Below are 20,431 nucleotides of genomic sequence, written 5' to 3' on the forward strand. Positions count from 1 at the left end.
ATTTATTTATATTTGGGTTTGTACAGTTTCTTGCCTCCTGCAGTCTGCTTGATCTTTCATAGATCCTATTATAATTACTATTCTGTGGATCTGCTCAGTATGCCCGCAGGAAGGTGAGTCTCAGAACTGTATTTGGTGACATATCTGTACTTTGAGAAGAAAATTTACTTTGAATTTATCTATGTACTCTTCTCTCTCTTTCTCTCTATCTCCCCCCTCTATGTATATACTCTCACAGTCTCCTCTCTCTCTCTCTCTCTCTCTATCTCCCCCTCTATGTATTGACTCACTGTCTCTTCTCTCTCTTTCTCTCTATCTCCCCCCTCTATGTATCTACTCTCACTGTCTCCTCTCTCTCTCTCTCTAGCTCCCCCCTCTATGTATCTACTCTCACTGTCTCTCCTCTCTCTCTCTATCTCCCCCTCTATGTATCTACTCTCACTGTCTCCTCTCTCACTCTTTCTCTCTATCTCCCCCTCTAAGTATATACTCTCACAGTCTCCTCTCTCTCTCTCTATCTCCCTCTATGTATCTACTCTCACTGTCTCTTCTCTCTCTTTCTCTCTATCTCCCCCCTATGTATATACTCTCACAGTCTCCTCTCTCTCTCTCTCTCTCTATCTCCCCCTCTATGTATTGACTCACTGTCTCTTCTCTCTCTTTCTCTCTATCTCCCCCCTCTATGTATCTACTCTCACTGTCTCTCCTCTCTCTCTATCTCCCCCCTCTATGTATCTACTCTCACTGTCTCTTCTCTCTCTCTATCTCCCCCTCTATGTATCGACTCTCACTGTCTCTTCTCTCTTTCTCTGTGTGTGTCCTCAACCATATTTTCTTTCCCCTCTCTCTGTGTCTTTCTGTCTCCCTCTCCTCCCCCCTCTCCCCCTGTCCCTCCCCCCTCTTCCGGACCCTGACTCGATTCTTCTTGCCCCGTTAAAGCTCAGCATGTAGCAGCTGCTTGGGGATTCAGGGCTCCTTCACACGCCTGTCCACTGAAGCTGTGCTTTTACAATCATGGCCTCACCACTCGCGGTCCGTGCCCTGTCGAGGACCTCTCGGTCCAGCCAATGGATGCCAATGATCCATCTCAGATGATGCGTATGGAATCCCTCTAGCACGTTGAGGGGTCTTCTGTAAATGGTGCAGGTATCACATCCATACAGGACAACAGCGTCCGCTCTGTGGACAGGCAGATGTGCTCATTCAACACACGGAATCGTAGTCAACCAAGGCTCTGGCTGTTGTTCCAAATCCTAGTGATGATTCCTCTGTTTAGTGAGATATATATATATGTTTCTATGAAGTCGACAGCATGGCTGGAGCCAATCGATACCTCTACAATCCAATGCATCCACTCTACAGAGATATGTCCTATACAGTTTCACCAGAACCCTGTTAGCTTGCCCTACCATTTCCACCCCTCCCGACGGGAACGTCGGTTGGACTTTGAGAGGCTTAAATTACAATAACATATAGTAAAATATTTCATTATTGTACGTTACAGTATAATTTATGTATTGACCAGTACTGCTGCTGCAAAACAACAACTTTCATGACATATGTCACTGATAATAAACCTGATTCTGATTGTGAGTATTGTCCCCAGGACAGGCACACCAGCACCACAGGCACTGGGGGTGAGGGGTTAATGGACAACAGTGTGCCGGAGATGGATTAACATTAGGCAGTACACAAGGTGCTGGGATTGGGTGCAAGTGGTCTCTGCTTGGGGATCTCAGGCATCGTCCTTTCTCCCCACCCCACTTACCGTTACCTTCTCTTGTTGACAGACGGACTCGACATTGGGCCGTTCTTCAGCCAGGATCCAGGTTTCCTCTGTTGAGGTAAGGCCCAGGGACGCCGTGCACTGCTCTCCCACCCCCCCCCCCCCCCACCCCAAGCGTCTGCCCAGTTTGGGACCTGGCAAGAGTGTTCCCCAGACGTGCTGTGGGGTAACTTTCATCGGCAGGAGATGCCTGGTGTGGGTGTGAGTGCGGGACCCAGACTGCGCCACAGCTGAAGACCACTCCTCTCTCCTGTAACCCCTGACCATCCTATGCTACTGTCGAGTGTCACGGTGGTGTAGTGGTTAGCGGGCAGCCAGCGACCCAGATTCAATTCTCATCATTCCCTGTCAGGGGTTTCTACTTTCTCCCCGTGACTGTGTCACTTTTTTCCAAGTGCTGTGGCTTCCTCCCACAGTCCACAGACATATGGGTTCGGGTTAGTAATTTGTGGGCACGCTGTGTTGGTGCCGGAAGTGTGGCGACACGTGAGGGCTGCCCTCAGCTCATTGTGGCATCGCGTTAGGAACCTGCTATGGTGAGTTGGTCAGAATGTGACATGTTACAAAAAAACAACATTCAACAATTATAAACAATAAAGAGTTAAATAAAAATACAAGTACAGATATGGAATAAAATGCATTTTAAATACATAAATTGCAGCGTGTAGTTCCAGTGTAGGCAGTGTTACAGAAAGTAGTTTGAAGTTTTTATCCCACGTGATAGAAGAGGGAGGGAGGGAGGGGAGAGGTGTCTTTGCTCTGTTTTGACATGTAACAAATAAAACTCATCTTTAATATCTCTCCCCTTTGGCACAGGCGGCCTTGCAAGAAGAGCTGAACCAGCTGGAAGCTGAGCTGGATTCTGACCTGCAGAACATCCAGCGGCGGCTGGCACAGAGAGAGGGCAGGCCCCAGGTCTGTATCCGTCACTGCCTCTGTAAACGCCACCTGGCCGAGGTACCGGTCTCGCCCACCCCTCACTGCTTACTGATCGACTTGAATTAAAATTCTCACCGCTTTTCACTCACTCTGGCACGACCTTTCCTTCCTCTTCCAGCCCGTCCAGCTGTGCTGCCCAGCAACCCCCTCAGTTTACCCCTCGCCTAATCACAGGACAATTTACAATGACCAATTAACCTATTCTGTCTTCGGACCGTGGGAGTAAACCAGAGCGACTGGGGAAACCCACACGTTCCACAGGGAGAACATACAGACTCCTGACAGAGGACACCAGGATTGAACTCTGAACTCTGATGCCCCGAGCAGTAATCGTATCATGCTGATCGCTTTGCTACTGTGGCTGTAACCGTGTCCCCACCACCACTTCCGAGATCACAATGCTCCTCAGATTCTGGCGGTTTGATTACTCATTTGAGGCTCAGCAACCAGCCCCCCCACACCCCGTCCTCCTCACTCCCTTCCCTTAAACCCTTGGACTTTGACCCGAACTTTCCTCGTGCCCCAGTATCTGCTCTGACTCAATGTCAAATTTGATTGGAAATTACTTTGCTAATATTTCTAGTCAAGTGCACTCTCTGCTTTGCCAAATCCAGCAGAAATGGACATTGAGAGTGCAGAGAAAATTTACAAGGATGTTGCCGGCACTTGAGAACCGTTGTTACAGAGAAACATAGAAAACCTACAGCACAGTACAGGCCCTTGGCCCACAAAGCTGAGCTGAACATGTCCTTACTTTAGAAATTACCTAGGGTTACTCATAGCCCTCTATTTCTCTGAGCACCATGTACCTGTCCAGGAGTCTCTTAAAAGACCCCATCGTATCCACCTTCACCACCGCCGCCAGCAGCCCGTTCCACACACTCACCACTCTCTGCGTAAAAATACTTACCCCTGACATCTCCTCTGTACCTACTTCCAAGCACCTTAAAACTGTGCCCTCTCGTGTTAGCCATTTCAGCCCTGGGAAAAAGCCTCTGACTGTCCACACGATCAATGCCTCTCATCATCTTATACACCTCTATCAGGTCACCTCTCATCCTCTGTCACTCCAGGGAAAAAAGGCCGAGTTCACTCAACCTGTTCTCATAAGGCATGCTCCCCAATCCAGGCAACATCCTTGTAAATCTCCTCTGCACCCTTTCTATGGTTTCCATGTCCTTCCTGTAGTGAGGTGACCAGAACTGAGCACAGTACTCCAAGTGGGATCTGACCAGTGTCCTATGTAGCTGCAACATTACCTCTTGATTGATGAAGGCCGATGCACAGTGTGCTTTCTTAATCACAGAGTCAACTTGCGTAGCAGCTTTGAGCATCCTGTGGACTCAGATCCCAAGATCCCTCTGATCCTCCACACTGCCAAGAGTCTTACCATTAATACTATATTCTGCCATCATATTTGACCTACCAAAATGAACTACTTCACACTTATCTGGGTTGAACTCCATCTGCTACTTCTCAGCCCAGTTTTGCATCCTACCAACGTCCCGCTGTAACCTCTGACAGCCCTCCACACTATCCACAACATCCCCAACCTTTGTGTCATGAGTTATAGGGAAAAGTTGAATAGGTTAGGACCTCACTCCCTGGAGTGCAGGAGAAAGAGGGGAGATTTGATAGAGGTGTACAAAATTAAGGCGGGTATAGATACGGTAAATGCAACAAGTTTTCCCCACTGAGGGTGGGTGGGACTACAGCTAGAAGTCATGGGTTAGGGGTGAAAGGGGAACCCGAGGGGGAACTTCCAGAGGGGGCTATGAATGTGCAATAAGCTGCCAGTGGAAGTGGTAGATGTGGGATGGGTTTCAACATTGAAGAGAGAGTTGATAGTTCCATGGATGGAAAGGGTAAGGTGGGCTGTGGTCCAGGTGCAGGCAGAATAACCGATTGGCATAGACTAAATGGGCTAAAGGGCTGACTCCTGGTTTGTAGTGCTCAGTGCTTCCAAAAAGGATCTGCTTATGATCCCCTCCTGTTTGCTGAATCTGGCAAAAACAGACGCTAAGTCTTGCCGAGTTTTCTTTTATTTGGGTCTTGGCTCCCTCACGTGCCTTGTTACATTCCCTCTTTTCTTCAGGTTCTAACAAACTAGACCTTCACTCAGATGCAATGTACAGTCTCGGTCTCACCTCGTCTCCGTCTCAGTCTCAGTCTCACCCCGTCTCAGTCTTACCCAGTCTCAATCTCGGTCTCACCCCGTCTCCATATAACCATATAACCATATAACAATCACAGCACGGAAACAGGCCATCTTGGCCCTCCTAGTCCGTGCCGAACCCTTAATCTCACCTAGTCCCACCTACCCGCACTCAGCCCATAACCCTCCACTCCTTTCCTGTCCATATACCTATCCAATTTTACCTTAAATGACACAACTGAACTGGCCTCTACTACTTCTACAGGAAGCTCATTCCACACAGCTATCACTCTTTGAGTAAAGAAATACCCCCTCGTGTTTCCCTTAAACTTCTGCCCCCTAACTCTCAAATCATGTCCTCTAGTTTGAATCTCCCCTACTCTCAATGGAAACAGCCTGTTCACGTCAACTCTATCTATCCCTCTCAAAATTTTAAATACCTCGATCAAATCCCCCCCTCAACCTTCTACGTTCCAATCAATAGAGACCTAACTTGTTCAACCTTTCTCTGTAACTTAATTGCTGAAACCCAGGTAACATCCTAGTAAATCGTCTCTGCACTCTCTCTAATTTATTGATATCTTTCCTATAATTCGGTGACCAGAACTGCACACAATATTCCAAATTTGGCCTTACCAATGCCTTGTACAACTTTAGCATTACATCCCAACTTCTGTACTCAATGCTTTGATTTATAAAGGCCAGCGTTCCAAAAGCCCTCTTCACCACCCTATCTACATGAGACTCCACTTTCAGGGAACTATGCACAGTTATTCCTAGATCTCTCTGTTCCTCTGCATTCCTCAATACTCTGTATGTTCTATTTGGATTATTCCTGCCAAAATGTAGAACCTCACACTTCTCAGCATTAAACTCCATCTGCCAACGTTCAGCCCATTCTTCTAACCGGCATAAATCTCCCTGCAAGCTTTGAAAATCCACCTCATTACCCACAACACCTCCTACCTTAGTATCATCGGCATACTTACTAATCCAATTTACCACCCCATCATCCAGATCATTTATGTATATTACAAACAACATTGGGCCCAAAACAGATCCCTGAGGCACCCCGCTAGTCACCGGCCTCCATCCCGATAAACAATTATCCACCACTACTCTCTGGCATCTCCCATCTAGCCACTGTTGAATCCATTTTATTACTCCAGCATTAATACCTAACGACTGAACCTTCTTAACTAACCTTCCATGTGGAACTTTGTCAAAGGCTTTGCTGAAGTCCATATAGACTACATCCACTGCCTTACCCTCGTCAACATTCCTCGTAACTTCTTCAAAAAATTCAATAAGGTTAGTCAAACATGACCTTCCACGCACAAATCCATGCTGGCTACTTCTAATCAGATCCCGTCTATCCAGATAATTATAAATACTATCTCTAAGAATACTTTCCATTAATTTACCCACCACTGATGTCAAACTGATAGGTCTATAATTGCTAGGCTTCCTTCTAGAACCCTTTTTAAACAATGGAACCACATGAGCAATACGCCAATCCTCCGGCACAATCCCCGTTTCTAATGACATCTTAAAGATCTCCGTCAGAGCTCCTGCTATTTCTACACAAACTTCCCTCAAGGTCCTGGGGAATATCCTGTCAGGACCCGGAGATTTATCCACTTTTAAATTTCTTAAAAGCGCCAGTACCTCCACCTCTTTAATTGTCATAGGTTCCATAACTTCCTTACTTGTTTCCCACACCTTAGACAATTCAATATCCTTCTCCTTAGTGAATACCGAAGAGAAGAAATCATTCAAAATCTCTCCCATCTCCTTCGGTTCCACACATAGCTGACCACTCTGATTCTCTAAGAGGCCAATTTTATCCCTCACTATCCTCTTGCTTTTAATATAACTGTAGAAACCTTTCGGATTTACTTTCACCTTATTTGCCAAACCAACCTCGTATCTTCTTTTAGCTTTTCTAATCTCTTTCTTAAGATTCCTTTTACATTCTTTATATTCCTCGAGCAATTCCTTTACTCCATGCTGCCTATATCTATTGTAGACATCCCTCTTTTTCTGAACCAAATTTCTAATATCCCTTGAAAACCATGGTGCTTTCAAACCTTTAACCTTTCCTTTCACCCTAACAGGAACATAAAGATTCTGTACCCTCATAATTTCACCCTTAAATGACCTCCATTTCTCTATTACATCCTTCCCATAAAACAACTTGACCCAATCCACTCTCTCTAAATCCCTTCTCATCCCCTCAAAGTTAGCCTTTCTCCAATCAAAAATCTCAACTCTAGGTCCAGTCCTGTCCTTCTCCATAATTATATTGAAGCTAATGCTATTGTGATCACTGGACCCGAAGTGCTCCCCAACATATACATCTGTCAGCTGACCTATCGCATTCCCTAACAGGAGATCCAACACTGCCCCATCTCTAGTCGGTACTTCTATGTATTGTTGCAAAAAACTATCCTGCACACATTTCACAAACTCTAAACCATCCAGCCCTTTTACAGAATGAGCTTCCCAGTCTACGTGTGGAAAATTAAAATCTCCCACAATCACCACCTTGTGTTTACTACAAATATCTGCTATCTCCTTACACATTTTCTCTTCCAACTCACGCGCCCCATTAGGTGGCCTATAATACACTCCTATCAGTGTTACTGCACCTTTCCCATTCTTCAATTCCACCCAAATGGCCTCCCTAGAGGAGCTCTCTAATCTATCCTTCCAAAGCACCGCCATAAGATTTTCTCGGACAAGCAATGCAACACCTCCTCCTCTGGCCCCTCCTACTCTATCACACCTGAAGCAACTAAATCCAGGAATATTTAGTTGCCAATCACACCCTTCCTGCAACTATGTTTCACTAATAGCTACAACATCATAATTCCAGGTATCAATCCACGCTTTAAGCTCATCCACCTTTCTTACAATGCTCCTAGCAATAAAATAGATACATTTAAGATACTCTCCATCTCCTCCTCTCTTTCCATCCCTAACAATGCATTCAAATTTATTATCCTTTTCTTTCTTCTCCCCTACATCTTCGGGCTGAGCGCATCCCTTCTCCATCACCTGCCTTTCCTCCCTCACACACTGTCTATTTACTTGCTCCACTGGTGAACTAACCTCCTCTCCCATAGTCTCCTCAAATAGTCTCCTGCCCCCCCATCTTACTAGTTTAAAGTCCGCCCTGTAGCCCTAGCAAACCTCCCCGCTAGGATATTGGTCCCCCCACAATTCAAGTGTAACCCGTCCTTCTTGAACAGGTCACGCCTGCCCCAGAAGAGGTCCCAATGATTCAGAAACTTGAATTCCTGCCTCCTGCTCCAATCCCACAGCCACGCATTCATCCTCCACCTAATTCCATTCCTACTCTCACTGTCGCGTGGCACAGGCAGTAATCCCGAGATTACTACCTTTGCGGTCCTTCTTCTTAACTGCCTTCCTAACTCCCTATACTCTCGTTTCAGGACCTCTTCCCCTTTCCTTCCTATGTCATTGGTACCTACATGTACCACGACCTCTGGCTCTTCACCCTCCCACTTCAGGATATCTTGGACACGGTCAGAAACGTCCCGAGCCCTGGCACCAGGGAGGCAAATTACCATCCGGGACTCCCGGTCACCTCCACAGAAATGCCTGTCTGAACCCCTGACTATCGAGTCCCCTATTACTATGGTCCTCTTTCTTCTATCCCTACCCTTCTGAGCTACAGAGCCATCCTCTGTGCCGGAGGCTCGGCCACTGTCACTCCCACCAGGTAGGCTGTCCCTCCCAACAGTACTCAAACATGAGTACTTATTGTCAAGAAGTACAGCCACTGGGGTACTCTCTAGTACCTGCCTCTTCCCCTTCCTGACTGTAACCCACCTATCTGCCTCCCGTGGCCCTGGTGTGACCACCTGCCTGTAACTCCTCTCTATCACCTCCTCACTCTCCCTGACCAGGCGAAGGTCATCGAGCTGCAGCTCCAGTTCCCTAACTCGGTCCCTCAGGAGCTGCAGTTCGGCGCACCTGGCGCAGATGTGGACATCCGGGAGGCTCGGTCTCACCCCATCTCAGTCTCGGTCTCACCCCATCTCAGTCTCAGTTTCACTCTGTCTTGGTCTCACCCCGTCTCAGTCTCAGTCTCACCCTGTCTCAGTCTCAGTCTCACCCCATCTCAGTCTCAGTCTCACCCCGTCTCAGTCTCAGTCGCACTCTGTCTCGGTCTCACCCCGTCTCAGTCTCAGTCTCACCCCGTCTCAGTCTCAGTCTCACCCCGTCTCAGTCTCAGTCTCACCCCGTCTCAGTCTCAGTCGCACTCTGTCTTGGTCTCACCCCGTCTCAGTCTCAGTCTCACCCTGTCTCAGTCTCAGTCTCACCCCATCTCAGTCTCCGTCTCACCCCGTCTCAGTCTCACTCTGTCTCAGTCTCACCCCGTCTCAGTCTCAGTCTCACTCTGTCTCGGTCTCACCCTGTCTCAGTCTCAGTCTCACCCTGTCTCAGTCTCAGTCTCACCCTGTCTCAGTCTCAGTCTCATCCTGTCTCAGTCTCAGTCTCACCCTATCTCAGTCTCACTCTGTCTCGGTCTCACCCCGTCTCAGTCTCACTCTGTCTCGGTCTCACTCTGTCTCGGTCTCACTCTGTCTCGGTCTCACCCTGTCTCGGTCTCACCCTGTCTCGGTCTCACCCTGTCTCGGTCTCACCCTGTCTCGGTCTCACTCTGTCTCGGTCTCACTCTGTCTCGGTCTCGGTCTCACTCTGTCTCGGTCTCGGTCTCACTCTGTCTCGGTCTCGGTCTCACTCTGTCTCGGTCTCGGTCTCACTCTGTCTCGGTCTCACTCTGTCTCGGTCTCACCCCGTCTCGGTCTCACCCCGTCTCGGTCTCACCCCGTCTCGGTCTCACCCCGTCTCGGTCTCACCCCGTCTCGGTCTCACCCCGTCTCGGTCTCACCCCGTCTCGGTCTCACCCCGTCTCGGTCTCACCCTGTCTCAGTCTCGGTCTCACCCTGTCTCAGTCTCGGTCTCACCCCGTCTCAGTCTCGGTCTCACCCCGTCTCGGTCTCACCCCGTCTCAGTCTCACCCCGTCTCAGTCTCACCCCGTCTCAGTCTCGGTCTCACCCCGTCTCAGACGGAGCCTGGTTTACAGGCCTCAGTACCACTGGCATCCTGCTTGCCAGCCCGGTAACTGAAAGGAACCGGTCTCCTGAGGCTATGCTGCTCCGGAATCAGTTGATTCGCTTAACAAGGCTGTCTGCATTTCCAATGGGTACGGAATTGGTTAGATGCCGAACAGTGGCGAGACAGGCGGGTTTATTATCACTGATGTATGGTATGAAGTTTGTTGTGCAAGAGCAGTACAAAGTTCAATACATTCAAATGAATACAAGTTACAATAAGAGCTTTTTAAAAAAGCAGTGCAGAAAGAGAACAAAGCAGTGATGTAGTGTGTGTGATGAAGGTCACTTTTCGAGGCATTGGTTTTTGAAGTTGCCCTTGATAGTGAGGAGGCGGGTGCCCATGATTCTCTGCACCATTGCGTCACTGGGTTATGCACAGTGCAGATTAGATACCAGTAAATCTTGCTTTATTTTGCCCTATCACAAGCTCCCGGAGCACAGATTAGACACTAAGTAATTACCGCTTCCCACATTCCACCAAATACATGTAGACGAGCAACCTCATGGGTTAATGATGTGAAACAGGCAAGCATGACTGCTGTGGAACAGAGGCAAGTGACTGCATCTTATGCGAATAGAATTAGTTTATTGATTCTGATGTGAAACAGGGTGGAGCTTAGGACCCTGTACAGACATGCTGGCTGACAGTGTCACGCACTGAGAGCTTCCAAGAATTCCCCATTCCACTCATTCCAGCCTGTCTCTTCTGGGTTCCAGGCTCGTATCCTCTGACACGTTTCTGTCTCTGCTCTTTTCCAGGGAAGCTCGGAGAACCGGCAGGTGGACGGAGAGCTCCGGAGCACCAGGTAAGTTGAGCAGGTGTGGTGTGGACAGAGAAGCGGGGGGGGGGGGGGGGGGCTATAACACTGAGCGGGAGACTTGTCGAAGTGTTGCTTCAGTAACTCTTCTGTCCGAGTCCACAGTCCACGCAGACAGACCCAGACTGAGGAAATATTTATTGGTCTGCATGTTCCCTCCCATTTCCACCCCCCGAATTACAGCTGTTACATGTACAACCCTACGTGTGTACACGATGTGAGATGTGTCAGAGTGTTTCTGTAAGGGGTACGGGGTGTGTCAGTGTGATAGTGAGGGGTGTGTCGGTGTCACAGTGAGCGGTGTGGGGTTGTCAGTGTCACAGTGAGGGGTGTGTCAGTGTCACAGTGAGGGGTGTGGTGTGTCGGTGTCACAGTGAGGGGTGTGGGGTTGTCAGTGTCACAGTGAGGGGTGTGTCAGTGTCACAGTGAGGGGTGTGGGGTGTGTCGGTGTCACAGTGAGGGGTGTCTGGTGTCAGTGTCACAGTGAGGTGTGGGGTGTCAGTGTCACAGTGAGGGGTGTGGGGTGTATCGGTGTCACAGTGAGGGGTGTGGGGTGTTAGTGTCACAGTGAGGGGTGTGGGGTGTCAGTGTCACAGTGAGGGGTGTGGGGTGTGTCGTTGTCACAGTGAGGGGTGTGGTGTGTCGGTGTCACAGTGAGGGGTGTCTGGTGTCAGTGTCACAGTGAGGTGTGGGGTGTCAGTGTCACAGTGAGGGGTGTGGGGTGTCAGTGTCACAGTGAGGTGTGGGGTGTCAGTGTCACAGTGAGGGGTGTGTGGGGTGTGTCGGTGTCACAGTGAGGGGTGTGGTGTGTCGTTGTCACAGTGAGGGGTGTGGGGTGTCAGTGTCACAGTGAGGGGTGTGGGGTGTGTCGTTGTCACAGTGAGAGGTGTGGGATGTCGGTGTCACAGTGAGGTGTGGGATGTCAGTGTCACAGTGAGGGGTGTGGGATGTCAGTGTCACAGTGAGGGGTGTGGGGTGTATCGGTGTCACAGTGAGGGGTGTGGGGTGTCAGTGTCACAGTGAGGGGTGTGGGGTGTCGGTGTTGCAGTGAGGGGTGTGGGGTGTGTCAGTGTCACAGTGAGGGGTGTGGGGTGTCGGTGTCAAAGTGGGGGATGGGGTGTGTCAGTGTCACAGTGAGAGTTGTGGGATGTCAGTGTCACAGTGAGGGGTGAGGGGTGTATCGGTGTCACAGTGAGGGGTGTGGGGTGTCAGTGTCACAGTGAGGGGTGTGGGGTGTCGGTGTTGCAGTGAGGGGTGTGGGGTGTGTCAGTGTCACAGTGAGGGGTGTGGGGTGTCGGTGTCAAAGTGGGGGATGGGGTGTGTCAGTGTCACAGTGAGGGGTGTGGGGTGTCGGTGTCACAGTGAGGGGTGTGGGGTGTATCGGTGTCACAGTGAGGGGTGTGGGGTGTCAGTGTCACAGTGAGGGGTGTGGGGTGTGTCAGTTTCACAGTGAGGGGTGTGTCAGTGTCACAGTGATGGGTGTTGGGTGTGTCAGTGTCACAGTGAGGGGTGTGTCGGTGTCACAGTGAGGGGTGTGGGGTGTCAGTGTCACAGTGAGGGGTGTGGGGTGTGTCAGTGTCACAGTGAGGGGTGTGGGGTGTGTCGGTGTCAGTGAGGGGTGTGGGGTGTCAGTGTCACAGTGAGGGGTGTGGGGTGTGTCAGTGTCACCGTGAGGGGTGTGGGGTGTGTCAGTGTCACCGTGAGGGGTGTGGGGTGTATCGGTGTCACGGGGAGGGGTTGTGGGGTGTCAGTGTCACAGTGAGGTGTGTGGAGAGTGTCGGTGTCACAGTGAGGAGTGTGGGGTGTGTCAGTGTCACAGAGGGGTGTGGGGAGTGTCGGTGTCACAGTGAGGGGTGTGGGGTGTCAGTGTCACAGTGAGGGGTGTGGGGTGTGTCAGTGTCTCAGTGAGGGGTGTGGGGTGTGTCAGTGTTACAGTGAGGGGTGTGGGGTGTATCGGTGTCACAGTGAGGGGTGTGTGGGGTGTGCTGGTGTCACAGTGAGGAGTGTGGGGTGTGTCGGTGTCACAGTGAGGGGTGTGGGGTGTCAGTGTCACAGTGAGGGGTGAGGGGTGTGTCAGTGTCACAGTGAGGGGTGTGGGGTGTCAGTGTCACAGTGAGGGGTGTGGGGTGTGTCAGTGTCACCGTGAGGGGTGTGGGGTGTCAGTGTCACAGTGAGGGGTGTGGGGTGTCAGTGTCACAGTGAGGGGTGTGGGGTGTGTCAGTGTCACAGTGAGGGGTGTGGGGTGTGTCAGTGTCACAGTGAGGGGTGAGGGGTGTATCAGTGTCACAGTGAGGGGTGTGGGATGTCAGTGTCACAGTGAGGGGTGTGGGGTGTGTCAGTGTCTCAGTGAGGGGTGTGTGGTGTGTCAGTGTCACAGTGAGGGGTGTGTGGTGTCGGTGTCACAGTGAGGGAAGTGGGGTGTCAGTGTCACAGTGAGGTGTGGGGTGTCAGTGTTACAGTGAGGGGTGTGGGGTGTATCGGTGTCACAGTGAGGGGTGTGGGGTGTCGGTGTCACAGTGAGGGGTGTGGGGTGTGTCAGTGTCACGGTGTGGGATGTGTCAGTGTCACAGTGAGGGGTGTGTCAGTGTCACAGTGATGGGTGTGGGGTGTGTCAGTGACACAGTGAAAGGTGTGGAGTGTGTCAGTGTCACAGTGAGGGGTGTGGGGTGTGTCAGTGTCGCAGTGAGGGGTGTGGGGTGTCAGTGTCACAGTGAGTGGTGTGGGGTGTATTGGTGTCACAGTGAGGGGTGTGGGGTGTGTCAGTGACACAGTGAGGGGTGTGGGGTGTCAGTGTCACAGTGAGGGGTGTGGGGTGTGTCAGTGTCGCAGTGAGGGGTGTGGGGTGTCAGTGTCACAGTGAGTGGTGTGGGGTGTATTGGTGTCACAGTGAGGGGTGTGGGGTGTGTCAGTGACACAGTGAGGTGTGTGGAGAGTGTCAGTGACACAGTGAGGGGTGTGGGGTGTCGGTGTCAAAGTGGGGGATGGGGTGTGTCAGTGTCACAGTGAGGGGTGTGTCAGTGTCACAGTGATGGGTGTGGGGTGTGTCAGTGACACAGTGAAAGGTGTGGAGTGTGTCAGTGTCACAGTGAGGGGTGTGGAGTGTGTCAGTGTCACAGTGAGGGGTGTGGGGTGTGTCAGTGTCGCAGTGAGGGGTGTGGGGTGTCAGTGTCACAGTGAGTGGTGTGGGGTGTATTGGTGTCACAGTGAGGGGTGTGGGGTGTGTCAGTGTCACAGTGAGGTGTGTGGAGAGTGTCAGTGACACAGTGAGGGGTGTGGGGTGTCGGTGTCAAAGTGGGGGATGGGGTGTGTCAGTGTCACAGTGAGGGGTGTGGGGTGTATCGGTGTCACAGTGAGGGGTGTGGGGTGTGTCATTGTCACAGTGAGGGGTGTGGTGTGTCGTTGTCACAGTGAGGGGTGTGGGGTGTCAGTGTCACAGTGAGGGGTGTGGGGTGTATCGGTGTCACAGTGAGGGGTGTGGTGTGTCGTTGTCACAGTGAGGGGTGTGGGGTGTCAGTGTCACAGTGAGGGGTGTGGGGTGTATCGGTGTCACAGTGAGGGGTGTGGTGTGTCGTTGTCACAGTGAGGGGTGTGGGGTGTCAGTGTCACAGTGAGGGGTGTGGGGTGTATCGGTGTCACAGTGAGGGGTGTGGTGTGTCGTTGTCACAGTGAGAGGTGTGGGGTGTCGGTGTCACAGTGAGGGGTGTGGGATGTCAGTGTCACAGTGAGGGGTGAGGGGTGTATCGGTGTCACAGTGAGGGGTGTGGGGTGTCAGTGTCACAGTGAGGGGTGTGGGGTGTCGGTGTTGCAGTGAGGGGTGTGGGATGTCAGTGTCACAGTGAGGGGTGAGGGGTGTATCGGTGTCACAGTGAGGGGTGTGGGGTGTCGGTGTTGCAGTGAGGGGTGTGGGGTGTCGGTGTCAAAGTGAGAGTTGTGGGATGTCAGTGTCACAGTGAGGGGTGAGGGGTGTATCGGTGTCACAGTGAGAGGTGTGGGGTGTCAGTGTCACAGTGAGGAGTGTGGGGTGTCAGTGTCACAGTGAGGGGTGTGGGGTGTCGGTGTTGCAGTGAGGGGTGTGGGGTGTGTCAGTGTCACAGTGAGGGGTGTGGGGTGTCGGTGTCAAAGTGGGGGATGGGGTGTGTCAGTGTCACAGTGAGGGGTGTGGGGTGTCGGTGTCACAGTGAGGGGTGTGGGGTGTATCGGTGTCACAGTGAGGGGTGTGGGGTGTCAGTGTCACAGTGAGGGGTGTGGGGTGTGTCAGTTTCACAGTGAGGGGTGTGTCAGTGTCACAGTGATGGGTGTTGGGTGTGTCAGTGTCACAGTGAGGGGTGTGTCGGTGTCACAGTGAGGGGTGTGGGGTGTATCGGTGTCACAGTGAGGGGTGTGGGGTGTGTCAGTGTCACCGTGAGGGGTGTGGGATGTATCGGTGTCACAGTGAGGGGTGTGGGGTGTGTCGGTGTCACCGTGAGGGGTGTGGGGTGTATCGGTGTCACCGTGAGGGGTGTGGGGTGTATCGGTGTCACGGGGAGGGGTGTGGGGTGTCAGTGTCACAGTGAGGTGTGTGGAGAGTGTCGGTGTCACAGTGAGGAGTGTGGGGTGTGTCGGTGTCACAGTGAGGGGTGTGGGGTGTGTCGGTGTCACAGAGGGGTGTGGGGAGTGTCGGTGTCACAGTGAGGGGTGTGTGGGGTGTGCTGGTGTCACAGTGAGGAGTGTGGGGTGTGTCGGTGTCACAGAGGGGTGTGGGGAGTGTCGATGTCACAGTGAGGGGTGTGGGGTGTCAGTGTCACAGTGAGAGGTGTGGGGTGTCAGTGTCACAGTGAAGGGTGTGGGGTGTCAGTGTCACAGTGAGGGGTGTGGGGTGTGTCGTTGTCACAGTGAGAGGTGTGGGATGTCGGTGTCACAGTGAGGGGTGTGGTGTGTCAGTGTCACAGTGAGGTGGGGGGTGTCAGTGTCACAGTGAGGTGTGGGGTGTCAGTGTCACAGTGAGGGGTGTGGGGTGTGTCGGTGTCACAGTGAGGGGTGTCTGGTGTCAGTGTCACAGTGAGGTGTGGGGTGTCAGTGTCACAGTGAGGGGTGTGTGGGGTGCATCGGTGTCACAGTGAGGGGTGTGGGGTGTCAGTGTCACAGTGAGGTGTGGGGTGTCAGTGTTACAGTGAGGGGTGTGGGGTGTATCGGTGTCACAGTGAGGGGTGTGGGGTGTCGGTGTCACAGTGAGGGGTGTGGGGTGTGTCAGTGTCACGGTGTGGGTTGTGTCAGTGTCACAGTGAGGGGTGTGTCAGTGTCACAGTGAGGGGTGTGGGGTGTGTCAGTGTCACAGTGAGAGGTGTGGAGTGTGTCAGTGTCACAGTGAGAGGTGTGGGGTGTATCGGTGTCACAGTGAGAGGTGTGTGGTGTCGGTGTCACAGTGAGGGTTGTGGGGTGTCAGTGTCACAGTGAGGGTTGTGGGGTGTATCGGTGTCACAGTGAGGGGTGTGGGGTGTGTCGGTGTCACAGTGAGGGGTGTGGGGTGTGTCGGTGTCAGTGAGGGGTGTGGGGTGTCAGTGTCACAGTGAGGTGTGTGGAGAGTGTCGGTGTCACAGTGAGGGGTGTGGGGTGTGTCGGTGTCAGTGAGGGGTGTGGGGTGTCAGTGTCACAGTGAGGTGTGTGGAGAGTGTCGGTGTCACAGGGAGGGGTGTGGGGTGTGTCGGTGTCACAGTGAGGTGTGGGGTGTGTCGGTGTCACAGTGAGGGGTGTGGGGTGTCAGTGTCACAGTGAGGGGTGTGGGGTGTGTCGGTGTCACAGTGAGGGGTGTGGGGTGTATCGGTGTCACAGTGAGGGGTGTGGGGTGTCAGTGTCACAGTGAGGGGTGTGGGGTGTGACAGTGTCACAGTGAGGGGTGTGGGGTGTATCGGTGTCACAGTGAGGGGTGTGGGGTGTCAGTGTCACAGTGAGGGGTGTGGGGTGTGTCAGTGTCACAGTGAGGGGTGTGGGGTGTGTCAGTGTCACAGTGAGGGGTGTCGGGTGTCAGTGTCACAGTGAGGTGTGTGGGGTGTGTCAGTGTCACAGTGAGGGGTGTGGGGTGTGTCAGTGTCACAGTGAGGAGTGTGGGGTGTATCGGTGTCACAGTGAGGAGTGTGGGGTGTCAGTGTTACAGTGAGAGGTGTGGAGTGTGTCAGTGTCACAGTGAGAGGTGTGGAGTGTGTCGGTGTCACAGTGAGGGGGGTGGGGTGTATCAGTGTCACAGTGAGGGGTGTGGGGTGTCAGTGTCACAGTGAGGGGTGTGGGGTGTCGGTGTCACAGTGAGGAGTGTGGGGTGTGTCGGTGTCACAGAGGGGTGTGGGGTGTCAGTGTCACAGTGAGGGGTGTGGGGTGTGTCAGTGTCACAGAGAGGGGTGTGGGGTCTGTCAGTGTCACAGTGAGGGGTGTGGGGTGTATCGGTGTCACAGTGAGGGGTGTGGGGTGTCGGTGTCACAGAGAGGGGTGTGGGGTGTCAGTGTCACAGTGAGGGGTGTGGAGTGTCAGTGTCACAGTGAGGGGTGTTGGGTGTGTCAGTGTCACGGTGTGGGTTGTGTCAGTGTCACAGTGAGGGGTGTGTCAGTGTCACAGTGAGAGGTGTGGAGTGTGTCAGTGTCACAGTGAGGGGTGTGGGGTGTGTCAGTGTCACAGTGATGGGTGTGGGGTGTGTCAGTGTCACAGTGAGAGGTGTGGAGTGTGTCAGTGTCACAGTGAGGGGTGTGGAGTGTGTCAGTGTCACGGTGTGGGTTGTGTCAGTGTCACAGTGAGGGGTGTGTCAGTGTCAGAGTGATGGGTGTGGGGTGTGTCAGTGTCACGGTGTGGGTTGTGTCAGTGTCACAGTGAGGGGTGTGTCAGTGTCACAGTGATGGGTGTGGGGTGTGTCAGTGTCACAGTGAGAGGTGTGGGGTGTATCGGTGTCACAGTGAGGGGTGTGGGGTGTGTCAGTGTCACAGTGAGGGGTGTGGGGTGTCGGTGTCACAGTGAGGGGTGTGGGGTGTCAGTGTCACAGTGAGGGGTGTGGGTGTCGGTGTCACAGTGAGGGGTGAGGGGTGTCAGTGTCACAGTGAGAGGTGTGGAGTATGTCAGTGTCACAGTGAGGGTTGTGGGGTGTCAGTGTCACAGTGAGTGTGTGGAGTGTGTCAGTGTCACAGTGAGGGGTGTGGGGTGTGTCAGTGTCACAGTGATGGGTGTGGGGTGTGTCAGTGTCACAGTGAGAGGTGTGGAGTGTGTCAGTGTCACAGTGAGGGGTGTGGAGTGTGTCAGTGTCACGGTGTGGGTTGTGTCAGTGTCACAGTGAGGGGTGTGTCAGTGTCACAGTGATGGGTGTGGGGTGTGTCAGTGTCACGGTGTGGGTTGTGTCAGTGTCACAGTGAGGGGTGTGTCAGTGTCACAGTGATGGGTGTGGGGTGTGTCAGTGTCACAGTGAGAGGTGTGGAGTGTGTCAGTGTCACAGTGATGGGTTTGGGGTGTGTCAGTGTCACAGTGAGAGGTGTGGAGTGTGTCAGTGTCACAGTGAGCGGTGTGGAGTGTGTCAGTGTCACAGTGAGAGGTGTGGGGTGTATCGGTGTCACAGTGAGGGGTGTGGGGTGTGCTGGTGTCACAGTGAGGGGTGTGGGGTGTGTCAGTGTCACAGTGAGGGGTGTGGGGTGTGTCAGTGTCACAGTGATGGGTGTGGGGTGTGTCAGTGTCACAGTGAGAGGTGTGGAGTGTGTCAGTGTCACAGGGAGGGGTGTGGAGTGTGTCAGTGTCACAGTGAGAGGTGTGGGGTGTATCGGTGTCACAGTGAGGGGTGTGGGGTGTGTCAGTGTCACAGTGAGGGGTGTGGGGTGTCGGTGTCACAGTGAGGGGTGTGGGGTGTCAGTGTCACAGTGAGAGGTGTGGAGTATGTCAGTGTCACAGTGAGGGGTGTGGGGTGTGTCAGTGTCACAGTGAGGGGTGTGGGGTGTATCGGTGTCACAGTGAGGTGGGGGGTGTCAGTGTCACAGTGAGAGGTGTGGAGTGTGTCAGTGTCACAGTGTGGGGTGGGGGGTGTCAGTGTCACAGTGAGGGGTGTGGGGTGTGTCGGTGTCACAGTGAGAGGTGGGGGGTGTCAGTGTCACAGTGAGGGGTGTGGGGTGTGTCGGTGTCACAGTGAGAGGTGGGGGGTGTCAGTGTCACAGTGAAGGGTGTTGGGTGTGTCAGTGTCACGGTGTGGGTTGTGTCAGTGTCACAGTGAGGGGTGTGTCAGTGTCACAGTGAGGGGTGTGTGGAGTGTGTCGGTGTCACAGTGAGGTGTGGGGTGTCGGTGTCACAGTGAGAGGTGGGGGGTGTCAGTGTCACAGTGAGGTGTGGGGTGTGTCGGTGTCTCAGTGAGGGGTGTGGGGTGTGTCGGTGTCACAGTGAGAGGTGGGGTGTCGGTGTCACAGTGAGAGGTGGGGGGTGTCAGTGTCACAGTGAGAGGTGTGGGGTGTCAGTGTCACAGTGAGGGGTGGGGGGTGTCAGTGTCACAGTGAGGGGTGTGGGGTGTCAGTGTTACAGTGAGGGGTGTGGGGTGTGTCGGTGTCACAGTGAGAGGTGTGGGGTGTCAGTGTCACAGTGAGAGGTGTGGGGTGTCAGTGTCACAGTGAGGGGTGGGGGGTGTCAGTGTCACAGTGAGAGGTGGGGGGTGTCAGTGTCACAGTGAGAGGTGGGGGGTGTCAGTGTCACCGTGAGAGGTGTGGGGTGTCAGTGTCACAGTGAGGGGTGGGGGGTGTCAGTGTCACAGTGAGAGGTGGGGGGTGTCAGTGTCACAGTGAGAGGTGGGGGGTGTCAGTGTCACAGTGAGAGGTGGGGGGTGTCGGTGTCACAGTGAGGGGTGTGGGGTGTCGGTGTCACAGTGAGGGGTGTGGGGTGTCAGTGTCACAGTGAGAGGTGTGGAGTATGTCAGTGTCACAGTGAGGGGTGTGGGGTGTCAGTGTCACAGTGAGAGGTGGGGGGTGTCAGTGTCACAGTGAGAGGTGGGGGGTGTCAGTGTCACAGTGAGAGGTGGGGGGTGTCAGTGTCACAGTGAGGGGTGTGGGGTGTGTCAGTGTCACAGTGAGGGGTGTCGGGTGCATTGGTGTCACAGTGAGGGGTGTGGGGTGTGTCAGTGTCACAGTGAGGGGTGTGGGGTGTATCGGTGTCACAGTGAGGGGTGTTGGGTGTGTCAGTGTCACGGTGTGGGTTGTGTCAGTGTCACAGTGAGGGGTGTGTCAGTGTCACAGTGAGGGGTGTGTGGAGTGTGTCGGTGTCACAGTGAGGTGTGGGGTGTCGGTGTCACAGTGAGAGGTGTGGAGTGTGTCAGTGTCACAGTGTGGGGTGGGGGGTGTCAGTGTCACAGTGAGGGGTGTGGGGTGTGTCGGTGTCACAGTGAGAGGTGGGGGGTGTCAGTGTCACAGTGAGCGGTGTGGGGTGTGTCGGTGTCACAGTGAAGGGTGTTGGGTGTGTCAGTGTCACGGTGTGGGTTGTGTCAGTGTCACAGTGAGGGGTGTGTCAGTGTCACAGTGAGGGGTGTGTGGAGTGTGTCGGTGTCACAGTGAGGTGTGGGGTGTCGGTGTCACAGTGAGGTGTGGGGTGTGTCGGTGTCACAGTGAG

General features: G+C 53.2%; 1 protein-coding gene across 4 annotated transcripts in view; it reads left to right on the forward strand.

The window, feature by feature from the left end:
* The window catches only part of sorbs3 (sorbin and SH3 domain containing 3), a 93,843-nt gene that overhangs the window by 54,975 nt on the left and 18,437 nt on the right, over nt 1–20,431 (forward strand). For all 4 annotated transcript variants that reach the window (XR_009510720.1, XM_059962280.1, XM_059962342.1 and 1 more), the window contains 3 exons: nt 1,791–1,844; nt 2,603–2,701; nt 10,791–10,837. Coding sequence is in view for 3 of the 4 variants with exons in the window: in XM_059962280.1 (XP_059818263.1) it covers nt 1,791–1,844; nt 2,603–2,701; nt 10,791–10,837 (200 nt within the window). In the remaining variant the exon portion in view is untranslated. The remainder of the gene's footprint in view (nt 1–1,790; nt 1,845–2,602; nt 2,702–10,790; nt 10,838–20,431) is intronic.

This window comes from Hypanus sabinus, chromosome 1 (assembly GCF_030144855.1).
Source record: "Hypanus sabinus isolate sHypSab1 chromosome 1, sHypSab1.hap1, whole genome shotgun sequence".
NCBI classification, from domain to species: Eukaryota; Metazoa; Chordata; class Chondrichthyes; order Myliobatiformes; family Dasyatidae; genus Hypanus; species Hypanus sabinus.